This window comes from Pseudopodoces humilis, chromosome 9 (genome assembly GCF_049639895.1).
Source record: "Pseudopodoces humilis isolate 2021_Gansu_Grassland_sample_001 chromosome 9, ASM4963989v1, whole genome shotgun sequence".
Classification (NCBI taxonomy): Eukaryota; Metazoa; Chordata; class Aves; order Passeriformes; family Paridae; genus Pseudopodoces; species Pseudopodoces humilis.
Window position 1 is genome coordinate 11,157,560 of NC_142208.1, and position 19,598 is coordinate 11,177,157.

Genomic DNA, 19,598 nt, shown 5'->3' on the forward strand with positions numbered 1-19,598 from the left:
CTTGGAGATAACAGTCCCACTCAAGTGCTTGACGTTTACTTGGAGACAAGAGTTTTTTTCAGATCAAGACAGAATGCTCACTGCTCCATCATAAGAAGCCCACAGTACTCCAAATGGCAATGGTGACAGTTCACTGTATTCCTAAACTCTACATCTGGCAGCAATTTTCTGAAGAATCAGGTCCACAGCACTTGGGGGCACAGTAAAGCATTCAGACATGTGTTGAAAGCTCATCCAAGCTCAATAGAAATTGTATTCTTTCTACTGAGCATAAGGTTAATTAGATATTTCCTGAACAGAAGCACTAATTGTTCTGTTCTCTGAAGGTTGATTCTCAACCCATCTTCTTTGATGAGACACATTTCATCTCCCAGGGAATTTTTAAGGAGCAATCTAGCTCTGCTGTCAACTCTGCTTATATTATTAAATTTGGCAGGTATGTGATGTTGTCATAAGGACAGTACTTTACTATTAATATTCTCTTGCTTTATGTAGACCACATGAAGACTGAACTGAGAGAAGAGCTCTTTTATTTCTAAATGTAGCTGAAAGATACCCACCCCTGGCTGGATGACACATCTTTAATTTGCCTTAGCTCTGCACATTGTTCAGACTCTTAATGACAGCTACTGATAAGCACAGAAAATTATGCCTATGACCTCATAGCCTTTGTGAATTAGCAAAAGATTAATAATAGTAATTGGCTTTCTTATTTATGCTTTGCAATAGGTGCATAAAAGAATAGCTGTCCTTAAACTGCAAAACTAGAGTAGTCAAAATTTATATTCTAGCATCATAAATTAAAGACAATTCTGCTTAAGAAACACCAAGGAAACCAATACTTTTCAAATAGTGTTGGAAAGGAAATAGGGATCATCATTCACTTTGATATGTAAGATATCATTTATCTAGTGCAGACAGCCCTAACGTGCCATGATAGGTCAGGAGGAATAAAAGCATCTTAAAAAGGAGTGTTTAGAAATTAAACATGCCAGCAGAAACAAGACAGTTTCAATTTACCAAGTCAAACTGTTTCAAGAGGATGAAGCATTAGCAGAGACTGAACTATCCATATCTCAGTCTGGAGACTTCTTTAAACATGTCTGGTCATCATCACAGGATGATTACCCATGCATTAAATAATTTAAAGCTGTTGAAGCAAGCTTGCCCTACAGATCTGCATCAAATTCCACATCCTTTTATTCATTCTATCAATTACCTCTGTCATACATCAGTAGATGCATTAATTCATCTTTTTCCATGTACCTTAGTTGTAGTCCCTTCTTGCAGTTGAATGTGGATGCCAGAAACACAACCTCCTTTTCCTGTCTAGATACACACAATTTACAAGACCTGATCTTTCAAGAGCAAGTAACAGATAAAGCTGCTTTTCTGAGTAGCAAAGGGGCAGTGTCAAAGCACTAGGAATCAATCCTGCATTTGGATCTCTGCTGGTCAGTCCAAGTCTCTCCTGACAGATCTCGAATTATAGACCTAGCTGAAGAGCCAATGCTGAAAGTGGAATTAAGTCTCTCTTGTTGGATTAATACAGGAAATGCTGGGAGAACATTGGACAAAGGGTATTTAAAAAAACAACCACTGCATCATATCTTGTTTCCAGACTAATTCCTTAAGCCAAAGTGTTCCTTTCAGCTGGGTCTTGTTTTGAAAACTTTGTTCCTTTTATTTAATTTTTTTCAAATTCTGTCTTCAAATGCTTTATTTAAGAAAAAACATTGAGAAAGAAGGGGTTTCTACTTCCTTAGTAGAATAAATGTTTGCAACTTTAGGAAGAGAGATAAAGAAATCCTGGCCAAAGTTAAGTACTTGAAATTCGAAGTAGAAACTGAAACATAATTTCAACCCACTTCCAGCAGTGTTCCTTGCTCCTACCAGGCACACAGATGGATGGAGGACACCTGCTCATGTCCTGGGAAACTGGAAACACAGATCACTCTGACATTAGCTTTCCATCAACATGAAAATGAGCAGAATTTTATGCCATTCCTTGTAATTGTATCAACAACTGAACAACTAGTTTTCCTTAGTAGAAAGCTATGAACACTGGCCACTGAAAGTCTCAGAAATTGCTCACTCTACTCTTTGAAAAAGTCTCTTTGAAACAGAACAGTAACAGTGAGCTTGTGGACATTTTCCCCATCAAGTGTCCTGTAAATCAGCCACAGAGATATAAGTGAACACTCTGCCAGCCTTTGTTCAAGAGGGTTTTGCTTTCAGAGAGCAAAGAGTGTTTAATTAGGTAGTAATTTAGTGTAAAATAATGCTCTGTTCATTATTCATATATTAATAAAACACTTAAAAGGTATACTTTCATTACTCATTGACATCAATTTTCAAAGGCCCCATTCTCTCCTGTGAATTCAAATTAATTGTGCAAAGGTAAATCAGGGACTCAGTGCAGCCTTCTCTGCAGGAACCACCCTGGCTTTGAGCTCCACCTCACCTCAAATCCCAGGCCCACAGTCTGCAGAGTGACAAGAAATTTTCTGTTTGCAATCAAACCACATAAACTTAACACTGAGTTTTCAGCATTCTTCCCATCACAAAGGGAAAAGTCTATCCCTGCTCTCCACACCTTAAATCACTGTACCAGGAAAGGAGGAAGAGACTCAGCCAGCTGTCAGCAGGGGAGAGGAGCGTGGATGGAAGTTGCTGGATGCTCGGAGTCAGATTTTCTCCAGGCTTTCTCCTGCCTCACCATGGAAACTCTGCCTCACCAATGGTGTGCAGTGCCAGCCTGCACATCCTGCCCTCAGAGGACTTCTCTGCACACTGAACCCATTATATTGTACTTTCTCATTTTTAAACATGTTCTCCTCTTTATCAAGTAATATGAAAAGGATGGACAGAGGCATTTCCTATTTAGTTTTGAAGTTGCTATTTTCAACTAGAAAATGTGAAAAAAATATTATTTCCAACAAACATTAAAATACTGTAACTGAGTTCACAGAAAGTTCACTATGAAGTCAATAAAAATCAGGCAAATTAATTTCTCCCAGCAAAGCCAATTGGACTTCTCCCATATTTTGAGTAGGGGAAGGATCCTCCCCTTATTATTTTGAAGGAAGTAGTGACACAGTTTTGAAGTTCATTATGTGAACAAACTCATCCAAAATACACAGAATACATTCAAGCAAACTAACTTAAAATGAGATCTTTCCCAATTGTACATTTTTTTTCCCCAGGATGATTCACCCAGCACAGCTGACTGAACAATTCTGTTAATGTGTGAGCTGAATAACCAGTTTGATTGTTCTGGCACTTCTGAATGAGACCTGTAATTTTTTCTCATCGCTCACCCAGCTGTTCTGCTGAACACCATGTAGCTATCTGTATATTCCAGAATGAAAAATTACAGCTCTGGATTTTAAAGTTTATTAATAAGCATTCCCTGAAGGTGACAAGAACTATGAATCTATATGAAAATACTATTTAAAAAAAAAACCTAAATTGCTCTATGCAAACCTTCAGTTCCTCCTGAATTTTTTCTTCCTCCAGTTTGGCTGCTTTCCGATCCTCCATTTCTATTTTCCATTTTTCTGCCACTATTCTGGCTTTTTCTTGAGCCATAGCATCACGGAATTTCTTTGTTATTTCAGCTTCCTTTTGTCTCCTTCAGAAAAGGACGTGAAAATAGAAATTTAATGCACTAATTTTCTTAAATTGAGGATCAATACTTACTCACTTTTTGCAATAAATAATTAGCATAAGACTTCACAGAAAGATGCAAGCAAAGAATTAAAATGTATTTAACAAGAGAACTACCACAAATCATATTTGAAGAAAGCAGATAATTTACAATTTTTGATAAATTATTAATTTAAATGGCACTTCTAAGTTAGACAAGCACTTCTTGGATATCTTTAAGTCATACCTTATATTTTTCTATTAGTCTAGCAAAGTATGGTTGGGAATTTACTGTCTTACAAATAGCAGTACAAAATTCTTCCAAATTTTAATGATAGATTATTTATTAGTACTGACAACAAAAAAGGAATTCAGAGCACAGGTTGAAGGTTTCAATCCCTGCTTAAATATGCAAGCACTCAAAGCAAGAATAATCTCATATGAAAAAGGATAAGAGAATAACCATATATTTAAACAGTCACTTTTCAGTGCTGCACTACAAGGGAAATGTGTGAGGCAGGTGGCCTAATTCCTAACAATATCAAGCATCAAAACACTTTTGAATCTCCCCCAAACCTGGAAAAGGCCCTGCTAGAAACAGCCACATGGCACTTTGTATAATGAGTTTTTGAACTGCTGGAATAAGAATTAATACTAGCAAAATGCAAATAAAACCAATTTTGAAAGGATTTTATGTACCAAACCCCCATTGTGGTCTCAGAACTGTGATATAACAAACATATCTAATTTAATCATCTCAAAACCAGGCTGCTTCATTTTTCTTTATTTACAGGCTGGTCAATGGTCTAGCTAAATTTCCCAAGAGAGGAAAAAGTTGGCACCACTTTTTTTTTGAAACGAGGGTTTTTGGCTTTAAATATTCAGTAAAAACAATATTCAATGAAAAGGACATTTTTAACACGCTGAAAGCCTGACAAAACCAGTGAAAGCAAACGTTCACAAAACACACTTACCAGCTTTACCCACCATTACCTGCCACCTTTCTACAGGGTCAAGTCTCCCATTATGCCAAGTGGGCCCTGAACTCAGATTCTTAAATCCTCACCATAATTCTTCTGCCTCCTTCTGTGCCTGCTGCCTGGCCCGCTCTGCTATGAGCTCCTCCGAGATCTGCTCGTAGGGTTTGTCCCCCGGGGCTTCTCCCATCACCCAGACCCAGACCTCACCGTCCTTGCCCCGCAGCCAGTGCACGTGTTTGCCGTTACCTGCAACAGCCACCGAGAGCAAAACATCAACACTGCCTCCAATCCTACATAAACACACATGGAAACGTGGAAATCCTGTAGTTTAGAAGACATTAAGCTTGCAATTTACAGTTTGGAAGAAAACGTTGCTCAGAGGTCCAATGAAATCTTTGATGGAAACTGGTCAAACGCTGGGGCAAAAAATTAAAAAGGTTTTTATGCTGCAGATTATGCATTCTTTAAAAACTCACTGTCCCACTTAAAAATAAAAAATATTAATTCATGCATTTCCCAGAATTCCAGTATTATAATCCCTTTTTAATTGCTATATTTTTTTTGCTTCACTCAAAGAGGGATGAATGAAGAGTGTGGGAAAAGAGATGGGGCAAAACCAATAACCAGTGACATTATGTGACTAAAAATGCTCTGTGCACAGAGAATGTTGAGTGTTGAACAGGTAGGGAGACTTCATGGGAACACCTTCAAAGAATCCAGGAATTTCCTGCTGCCACTGTGTGAAGCAGGAGTTTCAGGGAGTCTGCATACTCAGAGCACACCACTCAGTGCTGCAGAGCCTATTCTGCTCACATAAGCAGTTGAAAGGGATTAAATTTCTGGTTCCATTTTCATGATACAAATGACAGAAAAATCTATGGTTACTGTGTTGACAGAGTGATTTTAATAACACCAAAAGAAAGCCTGAGTGCTCTTTACAAAACAGAATGCATTTGGTGAACCATCGGGTACAAGAACCAACTATAGGACTACAAAGGGCACTGGATTAGATCCTACCTGAATACATTTTAATAGCTATTTACACTACTTGACCTATTGTGGTTTGGTCTCCTCCTTCTGCTTTTATACATACAACTGTCAAATATTATAAGCATTTTAGAGCTTCATAAAAGGAATTTTTAGAAACACCTCTTAGGCACCAATTTTTATGTTTTATTTCTTGCAAATTTGTTGAAACTGTCCTCCACAAAAGGAGATTCTGCTACAAAGATCATTGCCAAGATGGACAGTGGATTTATTTTAAAGAATTCAGCCTGCAAGGCCATAAAGGGTCAGCAGTTTGCATCATTTTCTGTATAGTACAGTCCCCTAGATTTTATCCTCTCACCAAGGCATTGATATGAGAAAATTGTGCATCACAACATATCTTCTAAAATACCTTGTCTCATTTGGAAACATAGAGAAATGGACTACTTTTCCTAAGTAGTTTTTCTCCAGTGTTCCCCTGAGGGTTAAAAGAAACCTGTCCTGCTTGAACAGGCAGGCTTTGCTTCCACTTTTCCTCCATCTCTCTCTACTAGAATCAGCTTCGCTACTCTCACCTTCAGCTACCACTTGTTCTGTGTGAGGACATATCCATTTAATCAGATTAAGTTTCCCAATGCACAATCAATGAAGTGTTTCTGACATCCCAGGCTGAACGCAGAAAGCTGCAGGAGGCAGTGGAGTGGGGCTGTTGACAGCAGCAGTGTCAGCGCCAGCCCACACTCACAAGTGTTGACAATCCAGACTGAAGGCAATGAACGGATCGGATCTCGCCATGAAAGCCAATATTCTATATCAAATTTGAAAATGTAATTTATACGAATCCCCAGCGTTGACCTAACACTACGAACTTCAAAGAGGGGAGGAAATTTAAGCTAATAGTGTTTTCCTTCAATAACTCTCAAAAGCATTTGCTCTTTCACAGTCTATCAGATTATGTCTCAGGTTATAAATGTGAATGTATTTCATTGTGGTTCTTATTCTGTACATTTCTGTGTTCCTGTCAACACAACATTTATGTTGTATTTTTTGGACACTGCATTAGAACACCATCTGCTGAGACCTGACTGGCCATATCACTACTTGCCTGCAAGGTTTTCACCTACTGCATTTCATGGTAAAGTATCTCGAGAAGTATGGAATGATTTCCCAGGAGTACTGATTCCATATAAGCAAAAGTAGTTTTTGTTTTAAAAGCATAGCATGTCTTCTTTCTTGTGAGGAATTTGAATATCCTAGTTGGTCTCTTTTATTTAGTACTTCAAAGCAAACATTGCAAACACCACACCTTGTATTAATGGATCTGTACCATAGCTGGTGGATACAAATTCTACTCCAGTTGTGAGACAATTTCACTATTTCTGTTCATTTATGAGCTTATCAGAGGGAACCAGGGAAAAAAAAAAAAAAAAAAAAAAGCCCAAACTTTTCAGGTAAGCAGACAAATTTTATCTTCGCTTCTCTCAAGGTTTTTTGTGCCAAAGGTTTATTAATGTGTTTCTCAGAGGCACAACTTACCCATTGCAACCCATCCCGAAAAAACAAATAGCTGATTTGTAGACACGTCTTGAGAAATTGTTCTCTTTCTTTTAAAACAATAGATCTTTTTTATAAAGTTCTAGCCAGTAGATGTACAATCTCTTTTGAAACCATCTGTATAATGTATTGTTGGTTCAGCACTACACACAGTACAGAACTCTACTGTATATGCATAAAGTACATGTTCTAGTATAGTTCAAGCTGAAAGATTTGTGTATTAAACAATCTGGCAATTTTAGCCTTTAGCATTAAACAGATAGACCCCCATATATGTAATTTTAAAACAGTTCAACTTAAGCACCTATGCCTTAATTCAGATTTTTCTTTAGAAGGCCTTTTCACATCCAACCACTGAATTTACTTCAAGAAATGACTCCCATGCAAACCTTCCCTTAAACCTCTGCTCCCATAAAGCTGCAGCTGGGCTTTACTGTACAATCTGATCATAAAACTCAGTAGTTTCTTAGCACAAAATAACATCAAAATTGAATGTGCAGAAAAAAAATATGAGCACCTCAGGGAGAAAATCTGGCACCATGAAAACAGAATTCCTGCCATACAAAAAGCCTCTGCAGCCTGCAGAATTACATTCACAGTGAGAGGGTCAGCTCTTCTAGGCTAATATTTTAAACCCCAGAACCTATGGCAAGATCAAGAAAATCCAGAAAATTATTTTCCCTAATACTTGTAGGAAACTAGTGTTGTCTGCTTTGCAAGCACAGAATTACCACAGTTGAGGGCTGATTCTAACAAAATAACTCTTTTAAGTTTAAAGGAAATTTTAAAAAAATGCTTTAAAATGCCTCTCAAGTATTAAATATTTTATGCCAAGTAAGATGTTTTGTTAATACACTTTATTTCCAAATGAAAGAGAAATACACAAAAAAAAAAGAAAAATTCTACTAAATATAAAAGCAAGAGACAGGTCCTGACTAAGCAAATTTGAAATGTAGATGAGAAGGAGGCGAGAGAACCTCATGTTTCCTGCTCAGCAGCAGGCTTCTGAGCCCAGCCACAAAGCCTAATGCAGAGTCAGGAAACAAAAATTAAATTGTTTGAGCCCTGTTCTTGTGCTCTGACCACAAAAGGACCTTTTTCTTCTTGGAGAGACCGTGGCAGGCTGCAAATAATAACCCTTAGGAAGCAGTGGACAGCAAAGTTAGTCTGGATTGGAGAGTAGAAATGGAAGTATTTTAGAAACAAGCACTGCTTTATCAAGAAAACTTACTGAATAATTTACCAGGTTTTCCCCATCCCTACTCTTCAGATCAACGATTTATCAGCTTTAATATTCCACCATTTTTCACCTGAAACAACTTTGTAACACCAGAAGAAGACAACATAAACTTTTGAAGCTCTTTTTACCTGAAGCTCATCCATGAATTAGTATCTCACATGGAGCTCCTCCAAACCTACACCCACACTGCCTTGAGACCAATAAACTGGCTTCTGGCTCCTTACTCCAGACAAATGCCAGGTCAGAAAATGCAAAATCAGGTCTCTCAAATTGGCAGTACAAAGGGATCACATCAAAAACTTTCTTGGAGATCTAAAGCTAGAGCCAACAGCAACTCAAGTTTGTACATATAAACACACACCATCAAAAATAAGAGCAAATCACATTTTCTATTTGTCTGTTATTTGCACAGTCAATTGCACAGCATTGCACAGCAATGGAAGTGTAAAACAATGCCCTAGAGAGCAACAGGAAAGTGGAGCTCTCACCAACAAGAACGACGAGGCTGTGCCAGCAGCACTCGCGGCCTGTACAGGAGCGGAGCCATGGGGCACCACCGGCTGCTCTCGGCCTGCCCCAGGGCCAGCAGGGCATTGTCACCTCACCCCTGCCATGGCCAAAGGCTGCCAGGGAACACCCACCCTGCCTGGATACCTGGGGACAGAGAGAAGCACCACAGCCGATGGGGAATCACGGCTGTGTGCGGAGCTCAGGCCACCCTGCGTTCCAATCCTGTCAGCTCAGACCTCCAGGTTGTGTCTGAGGCTTGTAACAAACAGAAACATGGTCCTCACACTGCCTCTGCCAGCTGGAACAGAGGAGCTGAGCCAGCCACTCACTGGGTTCAGGAGTTTTATGGGTTCTTAAGCTCCTTTTTCACATCTCCAAACAAAAGCTGGAGCTTTGGAAATAATGGAATTTGGAAAAATTAGAGCAAATAGAATACTGCTGGAGTCACCTTCCTTTCTCCAAGCTTGGTCACCACTGCTTTAACAGTCAGAGAGCCCCCAGCAGCCCCTGTTTGTGATCCATCCCATGCTCACACGGGAACTATTCCAAGGAGCTAGAGGCCTGGTTTGGTGTCAGGATTCCCAGCTGTGCCATCACCCAGCCTGCCTGCTTAGTCCAGCAAAATGACAGAGAGCACCAAGCACCCTCCTGCCTTTCCATGGTAGGGAATACCACAGGCTGGAAATGCAGAAAGTTATGTGATCACTGATTTATCATCTCAGAACCACAGGACAGCATTCAAATTCTGCTGGATGTTGCACTAAGGAATCTGCTATTTCCATGAACAGCCTTTTTTCTCTGGGCTTCACACCACAATTTTCCTGCCTGGAAGCTACAGATCTCTGCAACAGCAATTGACTGTCCTTCCTCACCCGCTGGGAAGTTTTGTACTCACATAAGTATCTTTTGACTCTCTACAGAAAACATCTCTATTCTTTTCTCTCTCTGGGCTAGAAAAAAACTTTTGAAATTTATTATGCATTTGAAATAGGCTGCATGTGCACTAAAAGCTGATCAGCCTGATCTATGTTTGCCATGGAGAGCTGAACCATAGCTCACGGAGTTTTCTGTGTTTGTAGGGTTGTGGTTTTTTGTTCTTCTGCAATTCAAATATCTGGTACACTCTGGTCTAAGCGCAATGTCCTTTACTTGAGATTTCTTGGCTATCCAAGCAAATTATTTTAATGGCTCCTTTAAAGTAGAGGCTTGAGCTTTGTTAGTCTGCAGGGTAGATGACATTCCATTCAGAGTTTCATTAGCTAGAGGGCATGTGTTAGAAGCGCATTGATTAGGATGAAAATGAGGATGTGAGCTTTAGGCTGTTCTCAGTTCCTCGAGCTTAGCCAATATAAGTATTGAATTATCATTTTTTTTACAAACACACAAAGAGAATTTCACTTCTAAGGAGAAAACCTAGGAAATTACTGTGAATGTTTTTGAGAGACTATTCAGACAGAGGACAGAATGTACTTCTCAAAACATTAACTTCTGTAAATCCATTAAAATCTACAGAGAATAACTAGATGATAATGAGGAAAGTAACAAAAATAGCATCATCCCACAATAAACTGAAAATCTGCAATTAATTTGTGCACTGCCCCTGCTAATAGTCATACAAGTGTAATTTATCCCTCTTTTCCCAAAATACAATCAAAAAACCCCTTCATTTCTATTCTTAAGAAGAATGGGGGGAAATTCTGCCCCTAACATTTCAATTTACACACCTTTGAATTTCAACACTGTGTTATGTGCCTTTCTATTTAGGGGAGGATTTGTGAAGGGAGAAAGAAATTCAGCTGATTACATTAATATATCAATAAGGGTTGCAGGATTTCAGCATTGCTGAAAAATCAGCCTTTTATGGCTCTCCAGCTGCTTCCTGATCATATAACAAACTCAGTCTTCTGTTTATGGAATTACAGCCTGTTACCATGGAAATAATTATGCTGCAATAAACCCCTGCAGGATCAAATAAAGGAAGAGTGACTGAAGAGAGCAAATATTAAGGGAGAAAACAGTCAGATAAGACTGTGGTAATTAACAAATGTAGCAGGGGTAACTGTACACAATACTCAAAGGTAAGTGGGTTTGCATTAAGACATGGTATGTATATATGCAACATACACAAAGAGGTTTGCATGTTAGAAACCAAAAAGAAGAAGAAGAAAAAAGAAACATAGAAATAAAATACCATTTAAGCAGCATCTATCCAGTATGTTCCAAATGATTTTGTGGCTCCCTGGCCAAGGCACACTGTTACACGTAACAATTTTGTAATTGGACCAACTTCAACCAGGAGATAACATTCAAAACTCTTTCTTAAAGACATTGTTCCAACTCCTTGTACAATCTAGAGGCAGCCTCTTGTCTGTCCATTTTAATGGCTGACCCTTTCACTGTAAACAGCATAAAAATATAGGTAAACATCAGAGGAAAATTGGAGGTTTTAAAATCATTTCCAGCAGTATTGCTCATTTGAGATTTCTTTTTCTTCATTAAAAAATGTCAAGAACATATCTTTGTATTTTCTGATTCTTCATCCAAACCGAACCTTGCAAAGTATAGAAGCTAGTTACAGGGCTTGGTTTCTCACACAGACCTTTCACAAAGCTTCCAGGTTTTCCCTTTGAGAATGAAATCAAACCAAGTCTGCATGGCTGCTTCAGGGTCTGCTGGAAACGCAAAGCAGGAGGATAAGTGTTCTGGATCACAGAATGAACAGGGAACCGTGGATCATTTTGTGCACCAAGCTCTCCTGATTAATGCAGCGGGGCAGGTTTGCACTGGCTCCTTTTGCCAGGCATACAGGACCATGGAAGCAGGGAGAACTGTACCCTACAGTGAGGCTCTTCAGCACCACAGCAAACAAGTGGACTCAAAGATTATTGAGCTGCCATTAGTGTCTGGCTAAATCCACTGCTGACTTGAACACATTGAGCTTTCCTGTACCTTCCAAATCCTGTACTCAAAACCTGGTTCCTTTGTCCTTGAATATTTTAGTAATTTACGTTAAAAAATTGCAAAACCAGCAAGAAAATATTGAATTATCTTGGGCAAATCCCATTCTCCCCTTGGCTACAGGTCTGCCCTCTTTCCATACCAAGTATTCACGAGTTTGCAGAGGGTCACAACCCCATGTCATTACCGGGGCACAGTGTGTGGGAGAAAGTCCAACACTGCTGTGTCCAGACGGGCAGAGGAACACGAGGCTGCAGAGGAACACAGCAATGCCCTCCATGCCAGAGGCTCACAGACCCAGCAGCCTCTCTCAGAGAGTGCCAGATGCCAGGTGTCTCAGGGAACAGGAGCACTGAGGGTTGCACGTGGGCAGGAGGGGGTCCCAGGTAGGCAGCAATATTCTCCTGGCACTTTTCTGCAAAACAGAAAAATCAGCTGCAGGACAAGATACGAGACCAAAAAGCACTGACTTGTGGCTGATCATAGGAGGAAGACCCTCTGGATCTGCTCCATCTGGTGCGTATCTAGGTCATCCAGTAGTTAGAGGTCTCTTGGTAGCCCCAGGTTCAGAGAATTGAGTTTAGAAGCTGATGTCTAACCCAGTACCCAGCCACACCAGGCATGGGCCCTGAGCAGCTCAGTTCTGGCCCAAGAGCACTAACAAAGCCACAGCATAACTCAAGCTGCTCTACATTGTGTTACATTGAAACTTATCCAATTACTTCAAATTAGGTGGTTCAGTCCCCTAACAAAAATTGGTTTAATGTTCTTACTCACGTTCTCTTGTTACTTTTCCATCCATAACTGAATTGGAAACAAAGGACGGGACTCTACAGAATTCAAGACCATATAATGCCAGAAATTTCAGAAATGCTGAGGTCTGATGTCTCTGGTTAGACCCATATTCAGTAGTAAAGAGAAAGTGACGCTGGTCTCTGACAGGAGCTTGCCTCCATAGGAGATAAAATCTTAAATAAGTATTAACCAGGGTCTGTAGAGGCCTGAGCATAAATAAGGAATACATTTCCAAGTTCAAAGTCAGAAAAAATGTCACTGCATGTCCACCCACTGAAACACATGCTCACTCACTGACCTTCCTCTGACACTGATGTACTCTCAGACCATCTACTTGGGATACTTGAAATACTTACTTCCAAATAGCATCATCTATTCTCTAATGATTTTCTAACACAAATGTAATTTAGATACATAAATTATTTTCTAGCCATGCTGTGATAAGCCTACCCTATTTTCTCCCAGCTACTCTTGTTAAGGACAGGTAAATAAGAGCATTTACAAATAGCCCCTGTCTAAGCACCACAAGCTGCAGTTCACAATGAATAAATGTCAGAAATAAAAGCAGCAGACCAGCATGGTGCCCCCTCCTACATGACTGTCCTTCAGCTACCTAATGCTCAATAGTTTTTGAGATCTCATTTTGGGAATGCTGACAGTTCTGGGTACTGCATCAGTGTCAAAACCCAAATTGGCAGGGTCCTCCACTTCCTCCCAGCTCAGCTGTAGTGGCTAAAGGGCTCCTGCCTAATCACATAAATATGTTTCTTTGCAAATTGTAAAGCTGCCTGTCAGTCAATTCTCAGAAAAATCCCAAAGGGATCTTGAAATCTTGAGGAGACCTCTCTCAGTGATTTTAGCACAGTAGGAACAAGGAAACTGTTTCATTACAATGAAGATATGTTCCTGAAACATCTGCCCAGGAGCAATTTGTAAGTGAGCTAAGGATGGACCTCCAAGAATTCAGCTCACCTGTGATGTTATTTCAGCACCAGCCAGCAGTCATTATTTAATTAAAGCTACAAAAGATTTCCTTTATGTTGAATAAGCTCACTAAATGTCATCATTTGTGAGGACACGTGATGCCCAAATTCTACTAAAAATTTTAGGCAAGGTACAAATAGCAACAAAAAATTGGAACAATTTATTCAATATCTTCTAAAGGAAGTACTTAATTCAGAAGTGATGTTTATACATTGCTTCCCTTTAGAAATCAATCTGTTTTTTTTAAATGGCAAAGAAATTAAAACTGTTGAATAATCTGAACACATTTCATTCCCCCCCAAAGTGAAATAATTCCTTCAACATTGACTCATTCTGATACTAATTTCAGCTTTAACCTTTTCTCAAGACACATGCAGCCAAACAATCCAAATACAGAAGCAGGCACCATTTAGCACTTACTGCAGGTGACTAATATTATTTTCTTTAGAAATTAAGAGTAAGACTACACAGACGGGTACACTATTTGGCTTGCTAAACACTCTCAACAACTTACATCTTACTTCATGGTTTGCATGGACTTGTTTGCTTTCTAAACAGCAAATTTCATAGTAGTAATTAGGGCATTTATGGACAACCTGCACTCAGTGGCACTGCTTTAAGAATCTATGCAGATTTGGGGCCCTCAGTAGCTAGTTTCCAAACAATTAAAAAATGATCAGTGAGTATTCCCTAAGTCTGTTGATGATTTTAACTCTAGCACAAGGCCTTTCTGACCTGCCCCCAGCTCTGCACTTGTGATTTCCATAGGACAGCACACTTAAAACACAAGAACACTTCATCCTCAAGTCACCATAGGAAACCGAAACTGAACTCACAATTACTGCTTTGTTTTGAAAAACCCAAGCCTTTGGCTGCACTGCTGGGTGCACACATCCCACTGTAGCCAAGCTCTTGAATCCATGGGGAACTGCAGAAGCTGGGTTATAGAACTCCAGATGAAGCAGAAGTCATCTTTCAAAGCACTTTTATTTAGAGAAGTTCATTGTCATGAACAGCTTTTGTTCGGTCTCACTGTATCCCATACCAAAGAGGTGCAGAGAAAAGTTTTCATATGTGGCTACTCAAACTTTGAGGAAAAAAGAAGGATTTGAAAGGCAGTGCTATGAAGATAAATTAGTATAAAATTACTTTATACAAACGCTATGTTATAGTCACAAACAGCATCCACGTTTTCCTGTCAACTATAAACTTCTAGAAACTCAGCACAACATTAGAGAATTGAAGTCTCCCATCTATTCTACTCTTTCAGGCTATGAAGATATCTATAAACTCAGAGGAACTCCTGCCCTAAAGAAAGTAGCATGAACATAAAATGTGTCATGCAAGAGTCAAAAACAAAATCTGCAGATGAAAAATCTCAAACCCCTCAATTTCAAGGGAATAAAGAACATGTAATTGTGGTAGCTTTGCATTTCTTGGTAGCCACTAATTTAAAACAGGAATAAAACCACTCCACATTCTACAGTGTGCCGCAGGGAAAGAAGGTCTGGAAATTCACTTTTATATTAAGGGCAACTGAACATTAAGCAGCTTCAAGATCCAAAAAATGATGATGTCAATTGTCTTCTAGGAAAAAAAAGTATTTTAAGATAAAAAAATATTATTGGCATCTACTCTGACCCCTTGAGTCTATAGGCAAAACTATTGCAAAGTAATTACTCTTTTATATCCACAATTTGCAGTTGGTTTTTTATCTTTCCTGTTTTAAACAAGAAACCATCTTCACTGAGAGACCATTTAACATCACATTGTGAAACTGTGCAGTAGAAATCAATTACATCTGTACAGTTAATGGCCAGCACACCTGAAAGAAGTTATATTTTCTAACTCTGGTGCACATCAGTTCATGAATGCAAAAAAAGTATTTCCAGCAGAACCAGATGCCTGACATGCAAATCTGATTCCAATAGTTCTTCACTGCAGTTCTGAAGAAAGTAGAAATTCCCTAACAGCGGGCAAAAGTCAAACCTAAGCAATACCTTTAATTGGCAATTTAAGAAGGTAAAATGGAAATGGGTTTTTTGTGAAATTTAACCCAATGTGTATTTGTGACTACCTTTGTCAGAGCAAACATAATCTATAGGGTACTCTCCTGCTCTCCTTTCTCCTATTCCTTATAAATCAGAAAATTAATTACCCAGAAAATGGTCTCCTGTAGTAGGAAGCTGAACAGGTTTAATGTATAATTTATATATGGAAATGCTGGTGTCAACACTGTGACAATTCATCAGATAAATATTTTTGCAGTTAGAGTTTTCTGTATTTGTCTCCCTCAAAGAATGAGCATAATACAGATTAGCTCAATGATATGATGTTGTTTGGGTATGTGGAGTTGAACTGCATTTTTAATTTTTTCTCAGCTACAAATCAATCAAAATGAACAAGGTTTTTGTGCTGTATGAGAGAAGCTGTTCTGATGCCATCCCTCTCAGAGGCACATTCACAGGGAGAGCTAAGTAGCATGAAAAAATATAAAATAAAATTAAACAGAATGGGGTTTTCAACATCCACCTTGTCATCTGTGAGGGGACATTTTAAACTCCTACTGTGGCTGACTAGGGTGTTCTGGACATCACCCCTCATTTCGAGGCTACCATTGAAACTTAATGCAGTCATTTCATGTGTTCCAAGTGAGTCTTGGAAAATTGTTTTGCTTTGAAGCACATTTCTAATAATAGTCTTTGAATTGATAACTATCTAAGGGGCACTTTGTAAGGTTCAGAAGCTCTAGATATTTCAAGTCTGACACCTGAATCCAACAATGTCTCTGTATTGGGGTGTTTCTACCATGGGTGTGTTCAAATAAGCAACACTTGAAATGCTGATTGCAGTCCCAAAACCATTAAAGACCTTTCTCCAAATCAGCTACCAAGAGTTATTAGAAATTTTGAATATTCAAGCTTTAATGGATTGAAAGATTTAAGATCTTTGACAGGGAAATGAGCTTTTGATAGATCCCTGACATCTCCTTGTTGAGTGAGGAATCACTGTAGTTACATTCCCCAGATGAAAATGTTTTCTATCTTATACCAGCCTAACAGCTTCATCCTGTAAATGGAGGAAAGAGCTGGAAAGCCACTTAAACAGAGAAAAGAGCAAGGAATTAACTATTTCTGTTTATTTGAAACCACTTGGACCCAGGGCCAGTCAGTTGGAATGGACATTTGGATAAGTTATTTTCTGATGTTTCTTCCATCATTCTCCTATTTACTTTTCAAGTCAACCCACACATTCAGCATTCATAGCAGCCTCTGGGAGGAGCTCCATGGTTTAACTACATATTGCATGCAAGCACATTTCTGGTTTCTTCTCTTTGGTTTTGGTCATTGGCTTGCCACACTATTATCCTGTTCCCTAAACATAATCTCTTGGAGGCTATTTACTAATACAGCTGGAAAGTCTCATATGTCTCATATGGTATGGCTCTTTCTTTCACAAAGAGCCCTTCATAACAAGCTCAAATTCACAAAATTATTTCCCTTTCCAGCCAGATGGAAATATTTAATGCCAAGTCAAGAAACTGCAATAGCACAGGGTGTTGCCTGACCTACAGTGAGGATGGCAGGTGAAAAAAAAGCCTTAGGAGCAGAGTAGAAACTTGGTCACGATACATCAGTCACCACTGACAGAACATCAGCAGTGACTCCCGACTGAAACAAGCACTTCAAAATGATTCCCCTTACTCCACCACTAGGATACGCCCAAAAGAAAGGACCAGCCTGGAGATACAAGGAGCAGGAACATGGTGCTTTTGCTGTCCCAGACTGTCACTTTGCCCATGGGAACAGCTGGCACTCATCTTTAGAATCTCTTCCAGATGCCTGCTGCACCACAGCCGGTTGCAAGCCCACCATCCCCAGCTCTGAAGCATAGAAGGAGGTCACAGATCTTACTCTGGTTGCGCCTCGCTGTCTTTCTCAGCACAGCCTCCTCCATTCGGGCTTTTTCTTCCCTTTCCCTCCAGCGCCTCAGCTGCTCTTCTCTCATCTTGTAGAACAAGATCTGCTTCTGCTCTTCGTTCAGCTCTGCCAGGAGCTCAGGGTCAATATACATATCACGCAAAATTTGCTGCAGCATGATGACTCCAAAGAAATAGAAATAAAAAAGACAAGGAAAAACAAAAGCAAGAGAGAAACCTGCTATCCACTACAGTGACAAAACCCCACTGATGGCACTCCAGAATGCAAACTGCTGCAAGGGAGCTCTCCCACCCCTGCCTGCCCAGGAGAGGTTTGATTCCTGCTCTGGCCCTTTTTGTGCAGGCATATTCTGCTCCTTGTCTTGACAGGGACAGAGTTCTTCACTTATCTCATCCTCCAAAGGTAGGGACAGGTGTCAAGTGAATGTAAGAAAAAATGAACAGAAAAGGCTAGGGAGAAAACATAAAATGAAAAGGCTGGGAGAAAAAAAAAGTAAAAGTCACTTCAGTTCTCCTGACTGCAAGCCAGTAAAAATAAGGGATTCTTGACTGAACCCAGCAGCTTTGCTCCCTTGAGCAGAAGGAAATTCAACATAGAGAGTCTCAGAGTTTCAGGTCAAGCAGTCCCCTTCAGCAGCAATACACTCCCAAGGGCATGAGCGTTGCCCAGGGGTTTAAAGTGATGTCATGGTTAAAGGTATCACCTACACCAACAATATCCATGTCACTTTGGGAACTGATCTCTCCTGATAAGACAGGAGTTTGCATATTATTTCTCAGTCTAGCCTGTTAACCAGTCTCAGCAGAGTAAGGCATGTTAGTGGTCATAGTTATCTGGTGTTGACAAATACTGTCATGCAGCAAATTGACTAAAATGCTTCTAAAATTAAAAGCAGATGTTACAAAAGACACGAGAATCTTGTTATCACTTTATAAATAAATTAATAAGAATTAAACAAGAATAAGTTCTCAGCAATTCACGCAGATTATGCAAGCCCTGATGTTAATTCATTTTCCACTTGGTGACTGAAGAAAGTGACAACACTGCTCTTCCAGGAGATTATAGCTCTTTGCTATGTAACAGTTTTACCAAAATCAGCAAAAATAACATTTCAGCACTAGGGCCAACAGCCACTTAGTTATATAAAAAACCCAAACCAAACCAAAGCCCAACACACTAAAAAGCAAACCCTCTGGATTTGGGAGCCTGTTTTCACTGGGCAGGGCCTCAGCTTCTCTGGAGAAGGATGGCACACTGTGGGAGGGGGCCACTTGGTAAGACAAACCAAAGTGTGGCCACTCAGAAGCATAACAAAACACAGATCACATCTGCAGGCTGAGCCACATCCCACTGCTTGATTTTTACACAAGAAGGAAGAGGAAGAGCAGGCTATGTTTCCTCACAAGAAACCTGCTTTATAGATAAGGAGCTATCAAAGTCTTATATGACTTCCACGACCTCATAGTCAAAAACATCCTGCTAATGCACCTATTCTTATGTCCTCCTTTTGAGGTATGAAAAATAATATTGCCCTAATTTAGGTGGAGAATCAAACAGATATAAACCAAAATTCTGGTGATGACATTCTATCTCCTGGAAACATGATGCTAAAGATGCTGGAATGGTGCTTTCAGCTGGGACAGGATTTCAGAGCCCATCATGTATGGGCTGTAATGAGCATACTCAACACGCTACTCTGCGATTCAGGATCGGTCTTATCTACAGATTTTGTCTCTTAAAACAAAATATCTTTATTATTACTGTTATTTTTTAAGAAATACTCTAGGTTTTTTCCTGCCAAGCTGTAAGAAAGATTTTGTTATGCTTCCATATTTTACTTAGGTATAGAACGGGGAGACCCTGAGGGGGTTGGCTTTTGTTTCTCCACTTCTATTCAATTATATTAGAGTTGTGGCTCCACATTTTGGCACTAATTGAAAAAGACTCGCCTTTGCAAAGGCTTCAGGGCGAGCAGTTTCACCGTTTTACTCATTTGTCATC

General features: G+C 39.6%; 1 protein-coding gene across 2 annotated transcripts in view; it reads right to left on the reverse strand.

Moving 5' to 3' along the window:
• The window catches only part of SH2D4B (SH2 domain containing 4B), a 54,405-nt gene extending 36,651 nt beyond the window's left edge, over positions 1-17,754 (reverse strand). For both annotated transcript variants that reach the window (XM_088059811.1, XM_005520470.2), the window contains exons 1-3: positions 17,571-17,754; positions 4,715-4,874; positions 3,487-3,634 (exon numbers count right to left, since the gene is read on the reverse strand). In XM_088059811.1, the coding sequence (XP_087915937.1) occupies positions 3,487-3,634; positions 4,715-4,874; positions 17,571-17,754 (492 nt within the window). The remainder of the gene's footprint in view (positions 1-3,486; positions 3,635-4,714; positions 4,875-17,570) is intronic.
• Between the last annotated feature and the right edge of the window lie 1,844 nt (positions 17,755-19,598).